At 47.5% G+C, this 24,834-nt stretch overlaps 1 protein-coding gene across 2 annotated transcripts in view; it reads left to right on the plus strand.

Annotated features, from left to right (window-relative positions):
- Positions 1–13,390: 13,390 nt before the first annotated feature.
- Positions 13,391–24,834, plus strand: part of LOC135819292 (sushi, von Willebrand factor type A, EGF and pentraxin domain-containing protein 1-like) — a 94,311-nt gene continuing 82,867 nt past the window's right edge. For both annotated transcript variants that reach the window (XM_065332464.1, XM_065332466.1), the window contains exons 1-2: positions 13,391–13,583; positions 23,876–24,005. In XM_065332464.1, coding sequence (XP_065188536.1) covers positions 13,557–13,583; positions 23,876–24,005 — 157 coding nt within the window. In that variant the 5' untranslated portion in view covers positions 13,391–13,556. The remainder of the gene's footprint in view (positions 13,584–23,875; positions 24,006–24,834) is intronic.

Raw genomic sequence — 24,834 nt, forward strand, 5'->3', positions numbered from 1 at the left:
GGAATCACTTGACATAACAATTCCATGATGTCGTTGTGGAACGGCGGCTGTCTTTTCTTTTACCCGACTCTAGTTTCCTTGAGAGAGTCATGGTACTTCTGAGTGCATGATTTGAGGCACTTGAACCTGTTACTACATTGTTTGGCTGGTGGCAGCCATTATCATTTTTGATTCCGGAATGAGAATGCTCATTCTAGCATGTGAGGTGGAATGATCATTCTCAGCGATTCCCATTCTGGAATCATGTGGAATGTGACCAACCTAACGCACTTTTTTGACCAACCAAACGGGCGAGAATGATTCTGAGTGATTCCAAGTGATTCCCATTTGGGAATGTGACCAACCAAACGTAACCTTAGAGCCTCCTGGTCGTTGCAATCTGATACATAATATACCTCCTGACCTGGCAAGGGCGTTTGCCGCTAATAGGGACCTTTCGCATTTGCTACGAAACGAATGCGAAACGAAAGTTTGATTCGGCTCGTAATCGTTTCGTTGAAAACAGATTTCAGGTTTCGCAAGTCGTCATGCAAATGTGCATGGCAACTACGAATACGGCCGCGGGCGCCGGTAGCTTGGCGTACGGGTTTTTACACGCACACGTGCATGAATCATGGAATCAAGGGAAAAAATGTGTACCTTGCAAAACATGTGTACCTGACGGATTCGGAGCGTGCCACGAATGAAGAGGCTTCCATTCGTGAAAACGAGTTCTCCGCAGGGACTCTGACGAATCCTCGAACCCAGGTGACGAATCAGCATTCGTTTCGTATCCGTACGCGTGGTGCGAAAGGTCCCTAATGTGTCCTCCGGCAAACTACCATTCGCCCTCCGTCAGCTATCAAGTGGTGGCTGCAAAGGAGTTCTCAGCCTGGACACCACTGTCGGCACTGATACCACCCGTGACCTTCTTATCAGCAAACATCCGGCAGGGGAGCCGGCTGATGCAGAGTCTCTGCTCACGGGTGAGCCACCTGTTCAGCCCCACAGTGTGATGTTCTCAAGCCTGACCCGTGACATCATCCGCCGGGCCGCCCTGCACACCCACGGCGCGGCTGGGCCATCGGGCATGGACGCTGATGGATGGCGGCGCATGTGCACCGCGTTCTCCGAAGCGTCGGATGAGCTGTGTGACTCGCTTGCAACATGCGCTCGTCGCATTGCTACCACATACGTCAACCCAGCGACACTGGAGGCGCTCGTCGCATGCAGATTAATAGCCCTTGACAAGTCGCCGGGTGTTCGACCCATTGGTATCGGCGAAGTGGCCAGGCGCATTGTCGGCAAAGCCATCCTCACTGTCACCGGGAGAGATATCCAAAATGCAGCGGGCTCCCTTCAACTGTGTGCCGGTTAGGAGTGCGGCATTGAAGCTGCCATCCATGCGATGTAATATGTCTACCGTGAGGAGGATGCGGATGCCATATTGCTCGCCGACGCTTCGAACGCCTTCAACCGGCTTAACCGTGAAGCCTGCCTACGGAACATCCGTCACCTCTGTCCCTCTATAGCGCCAGCTGTAATCAACACCTACCGCCAACCATCCCGCCTATTCGTTGATGGAGAGTGCTTGCTATCGTGCGAGGGTACCACTCAGGGTGACCCTCTGGCCATGCCCGTATATGGGCTTGGAGTCCTCCCGCTCATCAAGAAAGTTGCAGTGCCTGGTGCGAAACAGGGCTGGTATGCGGACGATGCTGCAGCCGGTGGCAAGCTAACGCCTGTTCGCCAATGGTGGGACAATCTCGTCAGCCACGGTCCCGGGTATGGCTACCACTGCAATGCCCAGAAGTCACTCCTCCTGGTCAAGCACTCCAGGTATGCAGCTGCTATCCAGATGTTCGAGGGGACCGGTGTGCAGGTCACGTGTGATGGTTGCCGCCACCTTGGTGCACCTTTGGGCACGGATGAGTTTGTAGAACAATTTGTCCAGTCCAAGGTCGCCACCTGGTGTGAGGAAGTTGCGCAGCTCACGACCATCGCTGCATCGCAGCCACAGGCCGCCTACTCCGCCTTCACACAGGGCCTGCAAAACAAGTGGTCCTTCCTCTGCCGGACCTCCTCCATCCCGCCGTCCCTGCTTGAACCGCTGGAACACGCAATCAGCGGTCGGCTCATCCCGGCCATCACGGGTCAGGCTCCACCTGGGACAACTGCTCCCTCCCTACTCTCTCTGCCTTGCCGGCTTGGGGGACTGGGTATGGCAGACCCTTGTTCAGTGGCTGAACAGTACACCTCATCCCGAAGGATCACGGCTAGCCTCGTGTCTCGCCTGCTGTAGCAGGAGTCGTCTCTTGGCGACTCTCTGACTCAGCTCCGGACGGTCAAGGCGACGGTTCGGGCCTAGAAGCGGAGCGCGTTCAAGTCTATGGCTGACGCTCTTCGCTCGGATCACCGGGAGCTGGCCCCTGTTCTCGACCTGGCCTCAGAAAAGGGTGCATCCAGCTGGCTGACCTGCCGCCCCCTCAGCCGCCATGGTTTCACACTCAGCAAGGGAGATTTCCGGGATGGCCTGTGCCTCCCGTACGGCTGGACACCTCCTCGGCTCCCAAGCCTCTGCGTGTGCAGTAAGCCGCTGAGTGTGAGTCACGCCCTGTCGTGCCCGTTTGGTGGCTTCCCGACGCTGCGACATAACGAGGTGAGGGACATCACCGCCAGAGCTCTAAGGCAGGTCGCTCACAACGTGACAGTGGAACCCCACCTCCAGCCCGTCACCGGAGAGGCCTTCCGCCATCGCACAGCTGTCAGGGAGGAGCAAGCTCAGCTGGACGTTGCGGCTAGTGGTGTGTGGGGTGGCCGATTCAAGCGCATCTTTATTGATGTACGGGTGTTCAACCCTTTTGCGTCTTCGAATCGTGCCACCTCCCTCGCTGCTAGCTACAGACGCCATGAACAGGAAAAGCGCCGGAAGTACGAGGAGCGAGTACGTGAAGTTGAGCATGCCTCCTTCGTGCCCGTTGTGCTTTCTGCCTCTGGTGGCTATGGCAAGCATGCCAATGCTCTTTTCACGCGGATCGCCTCTCTCCTGGCTGAGAAGAGTAAGGAGCCATACGGGCAGATTATCTCCTTGCTGCGCTGCCGCCTTGGGTTTGCCCTGGTGCGTTGTGGTGCTATGTGCCTGCGTGGCTCAAGGAGCATGTTTGTTCCTGCTGTGCCTGAGTCCCCTGCTGTGCTAGTGGCGGCGGAGGCACGCATCCAGTGAACCTGCACAGTGCAGTGATCCTACTGAGTGACAGACTCTGTAAATACTGTATCTGATGATTCGTTTTATGTGTTGATTCTTCACAAAATGTGTTATTTTGCCCGTACAAGAGGCTCAAAGAGTGAAAAAAACAACAAAAAACGCAGGGTTTGTGCGATCCCTGGTCAAGAGGGTGGGCACTGTTGCGTACATTTCCAACGGGGTTGAGCACGCGTCTGCAGTAGTAAAAGCCTCTTTTACGGGCGAACAAAACACAATTTGCCATGGCGGAGGATTGAAAACAAATCACATAATGATGACGTCGCATGTGATCAGACAGCAAGAGAAGCATAGCATAGTCCGCACAATCACGGGGCAAGGCTCAACGGGACACCCTAGCCTCCACGACAGCCAGGGAGGCACAGCCATCCATTGGAGGCTGCCAAACTCGGCGAGCCCCACGCAGACACATGACACTCGAACGCAGCAGGGCGAAAGACAGCCTGCAGCGGAGGTGGGCAATTAGCACAGAATACGCCTCCCTCCCACGTAGCGACTGGAGATGTGCAATCCGGGTCACCAGTGCAGCGGCACCCTTGCCGCATCCTCCGGTGGAAGAGAGCACAAAGGGGAGAAAAGTGGATCGCTCCACTTCTCGGACTCTCCGATCATATCGACGCCGTTTCTCCTGCTCATGGTGCCGGTAGCAGCCAGAGAGAGAGGAGGTGCGGTTCGAAGACGCATAAGGGTTGAACACCCGTACATCAATAAAAGTGCGTTCGAACCGACCCCCCCAAACTCCACTGGCCACCACATCCAAACGAGCTTGATCCTCGGTTGATGCTGACCGGAGCTGAAACTGCTCCCCAGTCAGGGGTTGGAGATGTGGCTCCACTGCGACGTTGTGGGCGACACCCTTCAATGAGCTTGCCAGTATGTCGCGCACCTCGTTGTGGCGGATCGAGGGGAACCCACCGAAAGGACAGGACAAGGCGTGAGCAGTGGTGAATGCCTTCTCGCAAACACAGGGGGTGGGCAGGCGAGAAGGCGTCCAACCGTAACGGAGGCAGAGGCCATCCCGGAATTCCCCCTTCGACAAAGCGAAGCCATGGCGAGCGATGGGTCGGCAGGTAAGCCAGCTTGATGCTCCCTTCTCCTCTGCCAGACTGTTAGCGAGATCGAGTTCGCTGTGTTCGGTGCGGAACGTATCGGCAGCTATCTTCATTGCCTTTCTGGCCTCAGAGCGAGCCTGACTCTTGGCCCTGCGGACACAGGCAAGAGCATCATCGAGGTGCTCTTCTTGCGCCATGATCTTGTCGTGCAGCGCAGTGGTGATAAGCCTGGAGGTGCCGTACCGTGAGCCAAAAGTGGCAGGGTTGGCCACGCCGAGACCTCCATGCCGGCAGGGGAAAGTGAGCAAAATGCGTTCAGCTTCACTGGGCGCCGTCCGTCCACTAATGGCAGGGATTAGGCGGCGGTGGATGATGTCCTCCAGGGGTGCCAGCTGTTCTGCAGCACCATCGAGAACCCGACACAGGAAGGACCACCGGTGTTGGAGGCTGTTCACCAGTGCAGAGTAAGCGGCTTGAGGCTGTGACCGGGCGAAATCTGCCAGCTTGCACAGCTCCTGCGACCAGGTGGCCACCTTGGAAGCCACAAACTCCTGCACAAACTGATCAGTTCCGATGGCTGATCCAAGGTGACGGCACCCGTCAGTGGTGATAGACACACCCGTGCCGGCGAAGATGGTCTCGGCTGCCTCTAGCTTGTCCCGCTTGACGACGAGGACGGACTTGCTGGGGTTAATGAAATACCCGAACGCCGGCCCATCCCCGACGAGTCGGTCCCACCACTGGCGGAGAGGGTTGAGCCCGCCACCCGCGGACGAGTCATCCGCATACCAGCTCTGGCGTGTTCCTGGGGTTGCCACTCTGCGCACCAGGGGGAGTACCCCCAGAGCGTACATCGGCATAGCAGGAGGATCTCCCTGCGTTGTGCCTTCTCGCGATAGGAGGCACTCCCCGTCCACGAATAGGCGGGCCGGCTGACGGTAGCAGTTTACGATAGCGGGTGTGATGGCTGGACAGAGGTGCGCTACGTTGCGCATACATGCTTCTCTGTTAAGGCGATTGAACGCATTGGATGCATCCGCCATTAGCACAGCGTCTACGTCTTCTTCATGGAACGTGTCGTGCATGGCGTGAATGGCCGCCTCAATGCCACATTCCTGGCCTCCGCACATCTGCAGTGACCCTGTCGCCTCACGAACAGAGTCCCCCGCCACGCTCAGAATAGCCTTGCCGATGATACGACGGACGCGTCTGCAGTACAGTTCGGCATCACAGACTGCGACAGACCTGGTCAAAATACTAGGGGATTTTTTTGTAGAGGGTGTTGTACTGTAGTAGCAAAAGTTCCACGGGGTCGACGCACCGCCTGACCTACGACCGCGTACCGTAGCTACGACCGTCACTAGTTTTCTATGTAGGCATGTGCACTGTCATAAAGAAAAAAGAAGAAGAAAAGACAGTATCTGTCAGATCTACAACTACTTAGTACAAGTGAATGGCTTCATTGCAAAACGCGCTAAGGGCCTGGTCAGACTGCGGCAACTTTTGGTTGCCTGACGAAAAAAGAACAGCGTCCAGAATTTGAATCGCGATCACACTACACATGTGGGGAGAATGAAAATTCAAACTTCATTTCGAGCGTCAAGTGGTAATCTCCACGAACGACGTCAAATTCCTTCACCTTGGGATCGCCAACACCTTCAGTGCAATCCTTGCAACCATCCTTATGAGTTTTGTTGTTGTCCGTGGCCAATTAGCTCCTCGATATCGAGATGAAAAATCAGTGATTATCAGCGTCAATGGCGTATCAGCGTCAAATCCTGTTTGGAGCGGAAAAGCGTGGCCCGTTCTTGCTTTTTTTTTGGAGCGTCAACTCTCGCTTTTGCCGCTCTGGCGGCAAGTTACTATGGAGATTCGGATTATAATCCTAGGATTATTTCGATTTTGCCGCAGTCTGACCAGGCCCTAAACGCCAATTTCATGCATATTTATTTATTTATTTTATTTTTATTTTTATTTATTCAACATCTCCTGGCCCGTCCGAAGACTGCCAATAAACATGAGAGGTCAGGTGATAGCCAACCACGGCAAGCTAAAAGGGAAAAAAAAGAAAGATGCTGTCAGAGAGGGAAAGGAGATAGGGAGAGAAAAAGAAAGGGAGGCACATTAATAATACATGGGATCACTTCGGATGAGACAGTGTGGAAAGCTGGACTGTGAATTTCCTGATATCCTGGCATGTCTTAATGCTAGTAGGCAGGTTAGACCAAAGGGAGTATGCTGAGAAGAAAGGGGATTTCAAAAACAGAGAGGAACTAGCTCGGGGCAGTGATAAGGCATTGCGTGTTGGTCTAGTGGTAACAAACCAGTTGTACTTGGCAATATGTTTCGGGACTTGGGCTAGGAAGATTTTTTGCACAAGGATACAAAGATGCTGCTGATGTCGGGCAAGAAGAGGGTGCGTGGAAGCAAGTTTATAAAGACAAAGGGAGGCAAATGTTTGGTCTTTTCGAAACAGAATTTTCAGAAGCAAGCGTTGATGTACCTCCAGTCTGTGGAGTAAAGTCTGAGACAACCCGCACCAAGCTATATCGCAATAGTCAAATATAGGCAAAATGTACGACTTAAAGAACAATTCTCTGCAGTTATCATTCAAGTGTTGGCAGTGGGGTTGTAGCATACCTAAGGACGCACTCGCACGCTTGCACACAGACTGGACTTGTGGAGACCAGGAGAGTTGGCGGTCGAGAATAACGCCCAGGTGCTTGTGCTCGTTAACAACTTTAATAGGTGTACTATTTAGACCAGGAAAATACAGAAGTTGAGTGGGGGGCGAGGGAGAGAAGAACATGGCCTCGGTTTTGGCGAGGTTAGGCTTCAGTTTCCAAGTTTCCATCCATGTTACTGTAGCGTTGACCCCGGACTGCATGGAGGCCGTGAGGTTGTCTGCCGAGCTGTCGGAGCACATCAGAGCAGTGTCGTCAGCAAAAAGACTTACATTTGGTACAAGGGCTGGCAAGTCATTAACGTACAGTAGAAATAGGAGCGGCCCAAGTATGGACCCCTGGGGTACCCCAGACACGACTAGTAATGGGTCTGATAGGGAGGTAGATACTCTGACAGTCTGGTGGCGGCAGGAAAGATAGGATGAGAGCCATTGCAGGGCTGGACCGTGTACCAAGAAGACGGACTCTAGCTTTGCAAGCAGACCACGATGCCAGACGGTGTCGAAAGCTTTCGCTAGGTCAAAGAACACGATGCCAACATGCCGCCTGAGGTTCCGCTGGGTGTAGATGTCTTGTACTAGACGTGTTAGTTGGAAAGTTGTGGAGTCTCCACGGCAGAAACCGGATTGAGATGGTGAAAGCGCATATGGCGTTTTCGGTGTCAATCGAATCAGTAGGGATCACTACATCTGATGGCCAAAAAGAATTATAGCAATAAAAACTGCTTTATGGCAGTTTTCTAAAAAAAGTTATTGTGTTCTAGTCCATGGACCCCGTCTAAAAAGTAAGAAATTAACGAAATGTGATAGCTGAAAATTAAAATTTAACACAAAACCTCACAATAATCACAACACTTGAAATGCTGCTTTCAACCAGGGAGTAGTACAATACTACTCCCTGCTTTCAACACTAAACTTGTACTGCACCAACAATTGGCAACATGCATGCATAGGAAAGAGGATCGCGAGGGGAAGAGGTCTTCTGCATGTAGCTTTTCATTCTGTGTGTGATTATTGTGAGGTTTTGTGTGAAATTTTAATTTTCAGCTATCACATTTCGTTAATTTCTTACTTTTTAGACGGGGTCCATGGACTAGAACACAATAACTTTTTTTAGAAAACTGCCATAAAGCAGTTTTTATTGCTATAATTTCTTTTGTTTTTTCTGTCACCAATCAATGGAATGCCCTATATCAATATGTAAATGATGGCCTTCACATCATATCAATACCATATTATACGCATTGATGTGCAAGCCTTTTCTTGCAGAAAATGGCACTAGCATAATGCATGTTCTTCTGCGGGTAAACATGTGAGCATGCAGTGGTGGTTATACTTTTTTTATACGGAGGTCATTCTGTGCATGTTGCTGTTGCAGAATTTCATGACTCTGTCATAAAATTGTCTTGCCTTTCAGATATTTCAGATTTCTCCACCCTCAATCAGATTTATTTGAGAAATGTAGCCATGCGGCAGGTGCGTGTCGCAAATGTTTTTGTTGATTCTGTGTTTATAATGGTTTATAGTCATGGGTTATCGTGATAAGGTCATCCAGCATCATGTTGAAACTGAAATCGTAATCCTGTTGATGTCGATACAACTTTTGGAAGTAGTTCAATGACTTCAAACTGTTAGTCCACGATTGTCTAAAACAACACAGCAAAGGAGGAACAATAAACATGTATTAAAATGTAAACGAATACATTGCTGAGTCCAAAACCTCGTTCCAACAACTACACTGATCCTGAGGAGAAAAGGTACAAGGCTATGGTTGGAGGTACTGAGAGATAAACAAGGCACTCCACAATAATAAAATCTTACACATCTTTTGGTGAGTATGAATGATATCCAGTCGAACCTCTTTAGGACGAACACCAAGGGACCGATGGTATTTATTCTGTGAGCTTAACCTATTTTATAACCGGAGAATACAATTATATCTCCAATAGACATACGAATAGATTTCTTCTACGGCGAAAGATTCTAAGCCACACCAACTCATTGCCTCGTCTCGTATGAAACAATTGAGTCACTAGGGAGATTCTGCAAAACGAAAATGCGTACAAACTTTCGCTCTACATCATGAAGTGCGAAACTTCGCACCTTTGGACGCGAAACTTGCAGGGAACGCGAAATGAACTGTCGTAGGAAATTTCGTGAGGTCGGGTCATGGCGTAAGTGCACTTGGCCCGCGCAAACTACGAAAATGTGCAGAACGCAAAGTTCGTGCAAAAATTCGCACACACTTTCGCAAGGACTGTCGCGAAACTTCGTTCGAATTTTCGTTTTGCAGAACCTCTCTACTGAACCTTTCTTTAGCAACATGACGGCAACTCAAACAGCAACAGAGAAAGTACGATACATGTACTCCACATTCTTACAGGTACTACAAACAGATTGCAGATCGTAATTCTTGCTTTGGCGGCACGAAACTTTATTTGAGGCAGTGCAATCTCGGCGGTACTCACAAATCAAACAGCCCAGACTTGAGTAAACAAATCCAATCATACAAGTACGAGATTTTCACGAGACGAGACTGCACCCATTGGCTTGTTTCGTATGAAACAAACAAGTTACTGAACCTCTCCACAATAGAGATTTCCCCTGATATGCGAATTTATTTTGCAAACTCGGTCAATTGGTACTTGAACCTTTCCCTCCAGATTGGGAACTGCCAACGATAGTATGCCACTGACCAGTGCCTTACTTGTAACGTACCAATGTACAATGAATATGAGTATTTCGACAACACATCTAACATAAGCCTTACCGTCAAGAAGTTGAACTCGCGTTCTTCGCACACTGCAGACAAGGGCAAAGAGATAAAAATGGATCTAAATCCGAATAAAATCAGCACACGTTTCCGTAAATGAAAGGTGAACATAAGCAAATGAATTGAAGGAAACCGGTCAACTTAGAGATCACCTGTCATCGAGTATTCCGTAAAAGGAGGCCTCGCAGCTCGGCAGCAGAAAAGCAAAATTTAGAAAAGAGATCCTGTCAACTTTTCCATTATTTATTGCATTCCGCCCCAAAATCAGCACACTTTTCCTGAATGAAAGAGTCAACACAAGCAAATGAATCAAAGGCAACTGGTCAACTCACCTGTCATTGAGTAATATTCCGCGAAAGGAGGTCTTAGCAGCGCCGAAACGAAATAAGCCAGGCCATGAGACGAAATATCCGAAACAGCTCATGCATGCAAGAAGCAGTTCCAAAGAAGGAAGTTCCTCGCGCATGCACATCCGAACACGGATCCGCGGACTGCATGCACTGAACACAATGTCTGCCGTGCACGTGCACAGCACACGGCTACCACGCGTTGGTAGATCTAATACCGAGCACCTTACGTAGAGACTTACGTAGCCTAAGTGAAATACCGAGCACCTTACGTAGAAACTTACGTAGCATAGCGGTGTCGTTTTTTCTGCCATGTGAACACAATAATAGAAAAGCTGACAGGATCGCTTTTCTAAATTCAGGGCTCACAGTCGGTATGCAGGATCGACAAAAGCGTCATGCGAGGGCGGGTTTGGTGCACGTGAGTCGCGTGACCCCACGAGAGCACGATCGTGTACATCCTACGCATCCCAACAGAACAAAGAAGAGAAAGAACCTTGGCTTGAGTAGCCTGTTCTTGTCTTGCAGAGCCGATGTTCGCGATATTTTGGTCGGACCTGTCCTTTCCTCGCCTTCTCTTGGCATGCAGTGTCAAACCATTCTCGTTTCCGTTCGTCTCGATCTTGTGCTTTTACGATCGTGCATACTCCAGTGGAAATAGTTTGCTTTATTATTTGCACTGGGAATTGCACTGCAACACTGAACAGTTACTGCCAGCCCTCGGCAACGACTTGCCTTTCACTGTGCCTTGTAGAATTGGTCCACCGAAGGAGAAGGCGACAGGCAACCTGTGCTAGTCCCAGGAAATTCATGTCATGTAGCCGCTGTTCGACCAAATGCTGATGCTACAATGAGCGATCGCGATGTTCCACAGGTAAGAAGACAAACAAACGAGTCAGAGCTCGCCAGGCAGGTAACGCCGAGAACATACCACACAGAGCTGCTGATCGGATGGAGGCGAACGGGACCAGCAAATCCGCCAGGCGTTAGTTGAGGGCCACTGAAGGCCAGGTTTCCAGAGGTACCAGTTCCTCCATGATGGCGAAATGCGCTGCCACAAGAACTCCAGCGAGAACGAAAGCACAGCAACCAACTCCGCGGGCGAACTGAGGAGAGAACACTGAAAAATCTGTGCGCAATGATTTTCTGTTGGACGGCGCGCGCGTTGCTGTTCCGCTGCATGCATGCGTTTTTCTTGTTGTTTGATCTGGTGCTGCTTTTGCACTTTTGGCGTTCTGCGCGCTGAGTGGCACTCACTCAAAAATGTCCACTACATCTCATTCTTGGCGGATTTTGATCATCTATGGCTTATTTTTTTCAGCGTGGAATTCTCCAGACATTTACCGATCACTTTTCCGATTGCTGTGCCGAAATCGAAGCCAAAACGACCAGACTTTGGCTAATCCGTGCCGGAAAACTGGAGGGAAAATGGTGAAACGCTGCGGTAGATCACTGAGTTTGGGGGTTTTGAATCAGCATAGCGAATCCCAGCTTCGTGGACATCAGGGCCGATGTAGTGGACTAGATCAAAGATTTGAGAATAGAGGAGAATAGAGGCCTGTGATTGGTCAGTTGTCATCACGTGACATCCGCGCAAAGCCGTGCGCGACTCGACGCTTTTGTATTGGACTGTGAGCCCTGAAATTCTCCAAAACGAGACATATCCCACTGAAAATCAACGTTGAAGTTGACGTTCTACTGCAAAACGCGATAAACACCACCGATGTTTTCGAGCAAAGTGCGACATATCCAGTCGAGCGGGCCAACGTGACCTGTGACTGTGTGAGTGTGACAAGCCAGCGAGTACGTGCTGGCGCAGCACGCGGCAAGCATCGCGACTAGACTGAATCTGTGCAAAATGTCGATGTCAGAGTTCAAAGTACAGTGTTTTCGTGTTGTTGCTTTGCAGCAGCTGCATCGACGTTGTCATTTCGTTCTTTTTGTATCATCTTCTTCGTAGCTGTTGTTTTTTCGCTTTCGAAACTGAAAAGGGCAGTATGCTCGTCAGGGAGGGACAACACTGCTGCTGGCAGTGCTGCTGCTGCTGAGCTCCTTCAGAGTTCCGACCTCAGTGAAGTCGTTGCACTTGTATTTTCTCTCATAATACTGATTAGTCCAGCGAATATATCTGGTTTTGCCCGAAAATATTGAAGAATCACCTTGCTTGAGAAAATGGATGGCTCCTGATTTTTGAGAAAGCCTGTATTTGCATACATCACCCTTCTCTTCTCATCTGCTAAGTTAGATTTGACCCAAACCCACCCAGTTGTTGATCACAGAAAATCGCTCCTCCTGAAAATTGGTCAAAATGGATTTATCTCGTTTTGCAATGAAGCCCTTCAAGTACAACAGAAACAACAGAGAAGTCATGCATACCATGTACCAGGTGAACACGTCATCATGCCATAGTCATGCATGGTCGACATGTCGACAGTATGCGTACATGTAGTAGCAAGAGTACATAACCCCCCCCGGGTTATGTACTCTTGGTAGTAGTCTACGGCCAAGATACCAGAAACCGTATCAAACTCAGTAGATCTACGGGGTTCGAGGTACTAAAACGATTACCAACCGTCAAGAGGGTGGGCACTGTTGCGTACATTTCCAACGGGGTTGAGCACGCGTCTGCAGTACAGTACGGCATCACAGACTGCGACAGACCTGGTCAAGAGGGTGGGCATGTTGCGTACATTTCCAACGGGGTTGAGCACGCGTCTGCAGTACAGTACGGCATCACAGACTGCGACAGACCTGGTCAAGAGGGTGGGCATGTTGCGTACATTTCCAACGGGGTTGAGCACGCGTCTGCAGTACGAGTACGGCATCACAGACTGCGACAGACCTGGTCAAGAGGGTACTAGGGTGGGCACGGGGTTGAGCACGCGTCTGCAGTACAGTACGGCATCACAGACTGCGACAGACCTGGTCAAGAGGGTGGGCATGTTGCGTACATTTCCAACGGGGTTGAGCACGCGTCTGCAGTACAGTACGGCATCACAGACTGCGACAGACCTGGTCAAGAGGGTGGGCATGTTGCGTACATTTCCAACGGGGTTGAGCACGCGTCTGCAGTACAGTACGGCATCACAGATTGCGACAGAGTCGTACGAGGATACAATCAATCACGTCCCAAGTCAGGGAGGGGCGGATGGGAGAGATGGGGCGCTCTGGCGGGATTTTACGGTACGTGTAGTGCGCAGTACGCCATTTTGGACATCAGCGCAAGAAGACGCATGCGCAAGAAAAGCAGAGCGCGAGTATACGCATGCGCAAGAAAAAGGCAAAGCACAACACTCTTGCCTTGAAGAAGAAGAAGACGTACTGCGACACAGTGGCTGCTCTTGATGAGAACTCAGTATTGGTCTGGCTACTAATTGCTGGGTTAACAGAATTTAGATCTGTTTGGCACTTCGCTTTCGTGTAAGGAATCTCAAGGTGACCCGTTACGAAGCCTAATACCATGGCGTGTCTTCTAATACATGTACCAGTAAGTACGCTTGTTCTTGCAAGGATCTCTCTGATCTGTCGTACTTCTTCTAAGGCATATTACGATCGAAGATGGGGCCGCGGGGCAGACAACGGCAAAAGAGATCGAATGTCGACTCCAGGGGCCTTCCCCAACTAAGTGTTCAGGGGCGTGCATGGTTTGTGTTGTATATACAGTCTGTAGCGGCTATAGAGTGACCGGATATAAGAATATATCGGCTACAGTGATATTCGTACGAAATATCAAAAGCAAAACGCATTTTATCCAGTAAAAATATTACTACATTGTATAACCAATATTATCGGATGTAATGATATATCGGATATGATGATGTCAACAAAGAATCAAAACATGCATAACACACTATATTATTATTATTATTATCAGTTATAGTGATAACTTTAAAATACATGTAGCAATAATATCAAAGGCCCTATTTTTTTTACTTTCTTCACGTTGCTTATTTTTATAGTGATACATGTACATAACAGATTTTTTTATGGAAATGCGGGCACTGTCAACTATACAGCATGCTCATTTGTCAAAACGCCATGCTGGAAGACTGTATTTCCTTGCCTTCCAAGTGTCGATCGAAAAAAGAAAAAAATCGATCGTATCGCATATAGTGATGCATCGGTTATAGTGATAATATCACGGAAATCAAAAGGGTACACTATAGCCGATACAGACTGTACACTAGGGAGTCGTACTCAAACTAGGGAGGTGACACGGCACAGAAATCCGTGTCACAGGGGTTGACTCGCACCCGTGACCCCTCGTTGTTATTTTTGGAATAGTTCAGTCCAGTCCAGTCCGAAAGGTCATACTCGGATCAACTCGCCTTCTGTACTTCACCTCCAAGCGTGCAGCATGGGTGTCTAGTTTTTGAAATTATTGACTCAAAATAATTGCAGTAATTGAGGCAGCACATTTCGTTTACAGCCCATCACTCGCCAGTATTCTTTGAAAGACTACCAGCAATTTGTTTACCTCCTGCCATGTCCGAACTACTTGATAGCAGTGATGGCAACAGCAGCAGTTATGAGACAGCGTGTAGTGTTACGGTAACTGTTCAGAACTGTTCAGAGTCGTATCCTAGGTTAATCCGAATACTAAAAATTGACTCAAATTGCACATAACACGAAGCTGGTTTTTGAAAATTGTAAGTCGTGTATCTGCCCCATTTCTTCTTTATGACTTGCACAATACACCAGTCTTCCTAAACAACACATTTCTAGCAGGGGTTAAGTACCATATAAGAGAAGTACAGCCAGTGATATTGTCATGTTGAAATACTACAATTTTGACACAAATTACACATAACACGAAGCCAGGTTTTGAAAAATGTAAGTCCTACATCTGCCCCATTTCTTCTTTATGACTTGCACAATGGTCCAGCCTGCCTAAATAACACATTTATAGCAGGGGTTATGTACCATATTAGAGAAGTACAGCCAATGATATTGTCATGTCTAAATATTACAATTTTGACACAAATTAGACATAACACGAAGCTGGTTTTTGAAAATTGTAAGTCGTGTATCTGCCCCATTTCTTCTTTATGACTTGCACAATACACCAGTCTTCCTAAACAACACATTTCTAGCAGGGGTTAAGTACCATACAAGAGAGCTACATTGTACATCTAGTCATACTGTCATAACCAGCCAGCATTTTTCCTGCAGCAGTCACACCACCATCATCATTATTTCCAGGGAAATCCTCTTACATTGTCAGCTCCTACGTCGTTAGATACAATGTAGGGGGCTGTAGGACCGGCTCGTCAAAAATAGAGAACCTGAACAAGCGTGCTCGGGACGTCTCAGCAATCGTAGTATGCTTGAGCACTCCTATAAAAACTTGATCAATGGCAAAATCGTTCCCCACAGAAAAATCATACTTTGCGGGTCTTGCGTTGCACGCTTGGAGGTGAAGTACAGAAGGCGAGTCGATCCGAGTATGACCTTTCGGACTGGACTGGACTGAACTATTCCAAAAATAACAACGAGGGGTCACGGGTGCGAGTCAACCCCTGTGACACGGATTTCTGTGCCGTGTCACCTCCCTAGTTTGAGTACGACTCCCTGCTGTACACTGTACATTGTAAGCAGCCGAGCATCTGTACTTCCACAGGGAATAGAATTCTAAGACTGTCAACCTACTAGGCATGGGCGGGTAATGCTAGCATCATGGCTGGCATTATAGTCCCTTTTTCCAGGTGGCATAATGCTGGCATTATAACACCATTTCGCATGCAAAAATGGCATTACAAGCATAATTGCCGGTCGACAACGGTGTCATGCATGAAGCTGGCCAGGTCCAGTTCCGAAAATCGTGCATCTGAACCCGTCCGGCTTCATCCGGAGACTTGACGTTGCAAACCAACCTTCTCAGTGGATTTTTAGTGGAAGCTTTCTCACTGCTGTTTAAGTTTTTTCTTCTACGCTTTGGCCTTGATCCAAGACGGCCTTCTTAAATCAACTTTTCCAACTTTCAAACTGGCATTATGGAGTAGTGTGAGCATTATAAGTGGCATTATATTCTCATATTATGAGCATTGCCTTTAGCATTATCGCAGCAAATAACTAGCATTACCCGCCCATGCCTAAAACCTACTGCAGTCTGTACTGTGCTCACAACAGCACTCGCCTGTCAATCCCCGTGGCTCGGAGCCGAATGCTAACACAAGCCGCGCAGGTGCATGTTTAGATGGATGCGGGAAGGGGGCGCCATAACCTCACGCCAAAAACAAAGAAGAAAATGTTCTTTGTTTGGATCTAAGTGGACCCAGAGACAGAGAGACTACAGCGACATTACGAGCACAGCGCACATGCTTTGTATTGTTTCAGATAATGAGAATACGATCGCCAATGTTTGCTGCTGACATCTCCTGACGGCAGTGGCATTACGCTGAAGGAGGCTGAGTACACCTTCGCTGCAAAGCCGGCAGCGACAAACTCGATACAAGATCAAAAAAACATTTCTGCGATCGCACCAGCTGTAAATTCTAAACTTCGGTTGCTGTCAACACGGGAACACATTGCTTTCTATAATAATAATAGTCTTTATTTCAGGATTACCCAAAGGCTAGCGCCTGTCTGGGGGATCTCCTATTTGTGTATGTACTACAGGTAGACTCCCTTTAATTCGAACCTCAAATTGCCAGGCCCTAACTTCGAATTATCCAGAACTTCTAATTATCCAAATGCAGCCCCATGCACTGATATGTATGTCAAAATGCTTGAAATCGCATGCTGAATATTTTTTGCACATTTTTATTTGCATCAACGAAACATATAAGGTGGTCGTACGAACCGCGTACCGGTCATGTACATGTATACAACGGATCATCAAAACACTGGATCGACACAAAATCATTTTGACAATATCTCCATCTTCTAGTGAAGAAGTAAAAGTCACTGCAGCTTTCCTGAAACGGAAAAGAACTGCGCTGCCTAATCCGCGTCATGAAAGGCCGTCGGACAGCAGCACGTCGTTCTGAAGAACGGAAGTGAAGCATAGACATCGACAATATTTACGACAATGGTGTTGTTGTGCGCCAACATCTCCGCGCACGAGCTGGCGCAGCAAGAAAGGCCATCGAGATCCGCGAAGAGAGTCAGCCACCTGGAAGAAGTCGTCTTCAATCAAACCTTTGCAATTTGCCTCGCACGGGCTTGAATCAAAAATCGAGAGAAGGTGGGTTTCTTGAACGCTATAGTCGATCCTGCAGCGGACCATTGATCGATTTTTGAGCTACTCTTGGCTAGAGAAGGAGAAAAGAATGAACTTCGAATTAGAAGGATAGCAACTCAATCTCACTTCGAAATAAGCGTTCAAAGGACATAGCTAATGTACTGTAAACAGCTCTTCCGTACGAAGACTGGGTTCGAATTATCCAACCGGCGCACTTTTCGCACTTCGAATTATGCATTCGATTTTGACTTGATGTGACTTGCAGAAGATCGGTACGACGAAAAAGTTCGAATTACACGGAAAGTTCGAATTATACCGTATTCGAATTAGAGGGAGTCTACCTGTAGTAACATAGTTAGGGATGCGAGAGAAAGTGCACAAAGTGAGTGTGAAATGCTGGATTTAAAAAGAAATAATAAGAAACACAAGGAAAGAAAGCAAGATAGAAAAGAAAAGAACAAGCATGTAAATCAATGATTGCACATCAAAGGTGTACCAGTGCAGTCGAACTGATACTTAGCAATGTGAATACATAAATGACGCTTAAATTCAGATAGGGAATCTAAAGTTGTCAATCGGGGTGGAAGACAATTCCAAAGAGAACCAGTTTTCTGTAGGAAAATGGATGAAAAAATACGACCGTGTGAGTTAAAAATGAGCTTTTTGGGCCTACAGGCACTATGTGATGTGGTTATCGCAAAGCGAGAGAGATATTCTGGGTGAAAATTGATGTACTTAAATAAAACAACAAGAGAAATAAAGACACGGCGAAATTGCAGAGATTCTAAGTGACACAATCTATTCAAATTGGATTTTGATTCATAGATATCAAAGGTTATTTTCGCAGACTTCAGGAGTCGCCGGCAAACCTTAGCCTGAAGTACATCAAGAGACTCTAACTGAGCGAATGTGAGCCTAAATGACAGGAATGGCATATTCAATTGCCGGACGCACATAAGACTTATACAAGAGGAGAATATGAGACGATGGTAAATGTCGGCCCATGAAACATAACAGGTTGCTGAAACTTCCTGAAGATGGTGTGGAAGTGGTCATGGAACTTCAAACCATCATTGAGCTGTACGCCGAGATGCTTAGCAGAACGTCCAAAGGCAATAGGAACGCCGTCCATTAAAATAGAGGAGGAGTCAGGAATATCATGATTCGAAAAGATGAAAGTTTTTTCTGAGCCCAATTCTGGCAGCTGGCCAAATCCTGCTGGAGGTGGGACATGTTCTCATCTTCTCGATGTGTTCACCGTGTCTTGAAGAATCCACTGGAACAAAGTCACATCTGCGCTATTCAGCGAAACTAAGCAGCAATGATCGAAAACTTCGGTTGCTGTCAACACGGGAACACGTTGCTTTCTCGATGTGTTCACCGTCTCTTGAAGGATCCACTGGAACAAAGTCACATCTTCGTTATTCAGCGAAACTAAGCAGCAATGATCGAAAAATTCGAAATAGCGAAGGCAGATCGCGCAGAACTACATACAGTCAACTTTGCGAATAATGACACTCGGCGGGGCATCAGAAAAGGATCCTTATCCTCGAAGTATCCTTATACCCATCCTTGGTCATGTACATACAATTATCCCTTCACTGTGCATAGTTCGAAACTCCCCCCCCCTCCCCCCCCCTCACACACACACACACACACACACACACACACACACACACACACACACACACACACACACACACACACACACACACACACAATGGTTGCCTCTTTGCTTTGTCATCCCACAACCATTCAATGGTGAACCCCTCAATAGTCGATTTGCCTTTGGGTCATCCTAATAAAGTTATTACCGTAAAGTCGCGGATAAAAGTCGGACTTATAAGCACATAAGCCGCTTTCTGCATCAGGCTTAAATGCAAACCAGGCTTAAATGCAAACCAGGCTTGTATGCAAACCATGCTTATATGCACTACTGATATTTTTGCCAGGCTTGTATGCACATCGGCCGATCCGGGCTTGCATTGAAGCCAGGCTTCTACACGCAACACGCGTAGATCTACCACTGACTACCGGTATGGCGGCAGTTTTACTATGCACTGTACATAGCGCATGCACTCTTGACCTACCCGATCTGCGCTTGCATAGAAGCCAGGCTTCTACGCGCGACAGGCTTATATGCATTTGACCCCTTTGATTTTCAGGCTTCTATCCGCGATGTGTTTGTATGCAAACCCGGCTTTTATCCGCGACTTCACGGTATACTAGTTACTGAAGTCCCATTTGAAAGCCTTTCTACTGCTATATAAAGGTTTTGTCAGACCCGTCCTGGAACACGCCACCTCGGCCTGGTCCTATGCCATCACCAAAGCTGAGCTGGAGAGTTTAATAAATATTTTACAAGCCAGAGTAGCTAGGAAGTATTTGCTACCTAAAAAAGGCCAAAGTAGATAGATGCGAAACGAAATCCCAGTTAAATGCCTTTGGTGACTTAGAGTCCTTGCACTTTCGCAGACAAGTATCCACTCTTGTTACTCTATTTAAACTTATACATATATTCCCAGAACACCTCCAACATTTTCACCTTTCACTGTCTTCAAGTCCAAGAAGACCAAACAAACTAAACATCAATTAGCACGGTGTGCGTTTTTCTTCTCTCTTTTCCAACAAAGCTGCAATGCTATGGAATTGCCTACCGCCTTCTCTTACCTCCATAACCAGCCTCCCCGAATTCAAGCATTCTCTCTATCAGTATTTTCGCCGATACAGTCAGACCTCGCATAACCGCACACATCTGTTTTCCACAAAAATATCCGGATAGGCGAGGGAACCGGATAATCGAACACACATACTGTATGTGTGCAGGGCATATGCTGTAAATCGGTGACCAACAATTTTCTTCCGGATGGCGAGGGATCCGGATAAACGAGGACCGGATAAGCGAGGTCTGACTGTATATTCAATACACTGACAGTATCCCAACTCCTTAATTACCAGATTTTGTATGCCTTGATCTATTTCCTTAGCCTATCCTCGATTAACTGCTCCCTCTACATAAAGTTGTCATTTCATTCTTCTTGCAGGAGATCCCCTCGACAGGCCCAAAGCCTTTGGGAAATTCTTAAATATAATAAAATACAAAATACAAAATATATAGCCCAGAATCTGCGAAAACCAGGCTTAGGGTGAAAATCATTTTTTTGATAAAATTGATGTTTTGTAAAAAGGTTGTGTCGCGTGGAATACGACCGAGTGCAGTTAAGTGGAACCAAAGAGAATCTCGCTTGTTTGAAGAAGTAGCAGTCATGGCAGGAAGGGTTTCAGCAGTCAGGGAAGTCAAAGGGCTTCCGGTAGAATATTCCCTGCTAGCATGCTACTCCTCTAGTCACAACGAAGAGTTTTTGAGCTGATCGAACGGATTCCATCTCCTACACTCAGGGATGGCGAAATTTCTGCGCTAGCTGCTGCTTGCGGAAAATGGTGAAGAAATCGTCTCCAGTTAGAGTCGTGATGGCGATAGCGAGGAGAACCTGGACAACATCGATCCAGCCAATCAAAGTACGGAGATACTAGCTGTTTCTGGGCCTCACGCAAAAGGAACACGCGCAGCAGAACTCATACATTTGCAGCAAGTTCACGAGGAAAAAGGCTTGAAGAGCAGTGTGAAAACTGTTTTGAATTGAAGTCCTTGGCGATGAAGTGCTACTGAAGGCCAGGCGAATGAGCGAGCAGAGCGAGAGGCTCCCACTTGAGACTTTCCTCGCGGGACAGCTAGCTGCAAGGGATTGTACAGCGTGTCGATATTTCACTTGCTGGTCAGCACCAAGCAGATACTGCAGCACACCAACGCACTATGCGCTTACTATGAACAGTGGAACAGTTTGAAAGGCTGTGTTCTTGCTTGTTTCTGAACAGTTGTACTAGATTCACCCTTGAAAAGGTACCATCTCAACTGGAGTCGGGTTTCCTTGTGGTGTGTAGCGTCAGAGCATGCCAGTACATGTATTCAGCCTCAGAATGTGCTGAGCGAGGAGCAAAGAAAATTCATGCAGAACTGTGCATGGCCACTACAGCCTGCAGCACCAAGGGGCCACAACAAGCCTTCCCCCACATGCCTACCTTGTTATGTCACCTAAACAAAATCGTCCATGTCTCTTCCTTCAGTCTGGTGCATTTCTCTTCATTTCACAGCATAGCAACAATTTCAAAAATTCAAAAACTGGATCCACTTGGATCCAGTTTTTGTATGGATCCAAGCACATTTCAAGCTGTCTTACCCACAGCATGGTGATGTAGCCAGTGAAACTGACTGATTTGGCTACTGGGGGCGGGGTTACAACTGGTGGCGAAATAAAAGTCACACCTGGATGCGACATGAGTGGGTTGCTATGCACCCACATACTTAGGCAATAGCAAAGTCACACCTTAGTGGATCCAAAATAGAAATCTGATGTCAACTTACTACTCCCTGGCCGTTTTGACGTCATCACTTTCAAGCCCTGTACCCTGGTGTGTTTGAGATACTTTTAATACTACTATGAGTCGACCCACATCTGTAATATTTTGTTTCCTGACCTCCCATGGTCAGTAGAAGCTGAAAATGGGAAAAGTCATTTTGTGAAATTTCACTCAAGCCTGGTTTTCGCAGATTCTGGGCCATATGTGAACCCATATTTTTGTATAGTATGACATGAATATCAAAATGAAGCTCTTTTCATGCTCTATGTCAATGTGTACATTATTTTCATATTGCAATTTAATGGATAAAGTCAATATATATAAAGGAAAGAAATAGAAAAATTAGCCTTTTAGAGCCATCTACAGGGACATGTACACGTACAGTCAACCGTTTGCGTTTTACCACCCTCGGCGGGGCATCAGAAAAGTGTTCGTATTGGCGAAGTACCCTTATACCCGAAGTTTTATTCCCGTAGCTATGCAGAAGACGTTACTTCAGTAACGTCTGGCGCTAGCCAGGGTCCACACAGCTTTAATTTCAGCATAGCGCAGGGCCCTGAGCTTCCAAGCTCTCTCGTTTGGTGTTTGTTTGTGTGTTTGTTTGTTTGTGTCACGGCTGGAGCTATCCCGTATCTGTCCCGTATCTGTCCCGTAACTGTGACTACAAAGGCTCTACAGGATTGTACATAACAGCTGTCCACAATATTTGCGGGCTCCTGTATCTGTCCCGTACCGTACCAATATTCGTCGTATTATGTATACGACTCCCCTGATGTAGAGGGAGATTTGGAAAGAAATAGGGAGACGAGGAGGAAATTAAATTAGAATAGACGCCGAATAGGTGATAGGATGCGTCAGCATAAACATACTTTGGAAGAGAGATCCCGTCGTCTCCAAAATAAGCGTGAACGAGCGATTCAGCGCCGGTCACAGGAAACGTCGGAAGAGAGATCCCGTCGACTCCAGAACGCCCGTGATCGGCAGAGTCCGCCGGTCCCAGGCAACATCAGGACAGACATCTCGTTGAGTCCAGAACGCCCGTGATCGGCAGAGTCTAAGCCGGTCCCAGGAAACGTCAGGACAGACATCCTGTCGAGTCCAGAACGCCCGTGATCGGCAGAGTCAGCGCCGGTCCCAGTAAACGTCAGGACAGACATCCCGTCGACGCGCAGAAAAACTAAATCTGCAGCCTCCTTTGGCGTCGGACAGGATACGTATTTAAGGAGACTGTAAAGTTATGTAATGTCCAACTTTCGACGTGAGCAGCAGGTCACTCGCGTTGATTTTTCGACGTGCGAGCCAAATAACGCGAGCTGAACTTTCGCGTCGCAATCATCCCGTCGACGCGCAGAAAAACTAAATCTGCAGCCTCTTTTGCCGTCGGACAGGATACGTATTTTAGGAGACTGTAAAGTTATGTAATGTGCTCCACAGGCAACCATGCATTCGGCGTCGTCATTGGCTCAACAGGTCAATGTACATGTGTTACTACAAAAAGGCCAGAAAATCCGATTACTGTATTAAAATCAACTAATTTTCGCTGGCGATTTAATTTCGCTGATTTCGCCGCTTGGTACCAACCGGCCAAAGTAAATCGCAGGCCAAAGTTTGTCATAATTATGGGCAAATGATGCATGATTGAGCAATGGATGCATGTGAGAGCAAAAATACCGATCGATTTCAAATTTGACGTGAAATGTGGAAACGTTTTTGCAATACAGTGATGTGGCCAATCAACGGAAAAAGACATTTCCATCAGTTCTTAAAACATGTACGATGAGCTAGGCAAAAAAGCATAAAAGCATAGTGTAGGGCCCTGAGCTTCCAAGCTCTCTCGTTACCGGTATATGTATTCCAGTTAGATTGGACTTTGCTCTGGGCATGGAAATTCTGTAGCAAAATAAAAAGAAAGAAAAAGCACCCCCCCCCCTCTTGGCTGCATATTCTTGCATGTGTGCCTTTATCCAGCAGTATGGATATCAGATGGAGTGCTATTCCATCTGTCTGCAGACAAACAGGCAACAGAAAACAGGCCGTAGTGTATTACTGATTTTGGATGAAGTGAGGGTGACAATCGAACAATTGCCTCTGGAGCAAGCTTCTAGAAAGCTGTTTCTAGTCAAAATTTCAAAAAGTTACGGTCAAACCATTGCCTCTTCATGTTGTTGTTGCTGCAGGGGTGTTCTCAGCTACTACGCATCTTCCTTTTCCTTGGTTTGATCAGTCAAGGATTATCAACACTAACCAGGACAACTATTCCGCCAACTCAGGCATGGTGTCAATGTCGAACAGGACTTAATAATGTTTGTGAGTTCCTTAGCCCTTTCCCAGCCAAGCCTTGAACCGGGGTGCTGGCCACGTCATGGTGAACGCAAATTCACTATGGACTCACCTGCATGCTCAGGTTCAAAACTAAAAAATCCATTTTATTGTCTCTTCCCACTGAGGGATTTTCACGACCTATACCTTGTTGAAAAGATCTGGATCTGATGAAGGCACCACAATAGTTTCCAGGTCAAGAGACATGCCAGGAAGACTGCTATAGTCTCTCCTAGTCCCCCTACCATGCCTCAAAATTGCAAAACAACAACATCTCGCATTTTCTATCGTCTCCTTGCTCACACTCTACACACACACACACACACACACTCAAAGGAATTTTTACGAATCAAACTGTAAAGGAAATCTAAGATTCAAGCGCTTCTTTTGATACTCAATACACATGCGTTGCTCTCAAGGGAAATCCCCAGCATGCAAGAAGTGACGATCGCCGGCAGGTGAAATTTTGATTCCAGCTGTTCACACCGTCGACGCTCAGCCATACATTGGCATATCACGAAGATCGTTGCATCAGTGGAACGCTGAGTCCAATACCTTTCCAACGATTCATCATTCGGTTCTGTAGAGTTACGGGAACGAGCTTGCCAGCTCGAATGCCTTTCTTCTAAATGAAACTGCAATAACCAATGCTGAGAACTACTGATCTAAATTAGAAACAACTAAAGATTGAACAAATTCTTCCTTTCCTTACACAAGACCTTTTAGGTTGGTCTAGTTTCACCTATTGGCATTTTGAGTATTGAATTGGTGTTACTCTTTGATTGCCAGTAAAATCCTTCTGTCAAAACCGAATCGC

This window comes from Sycon ciliatum, chromosome 6, assembly GCF_964019385.1.
Source record: "Sycon ciliatum chromosome 6, ocSycCili1.1, whole genome shotgun sequence".
Taxonomy (NCBI): domain Eukaryota; kingdom Metazoa; phylum Porifera; class Calcarea; order Leucosolenida; family Sycettidae; genus Sycon; species Sycon ciliatum.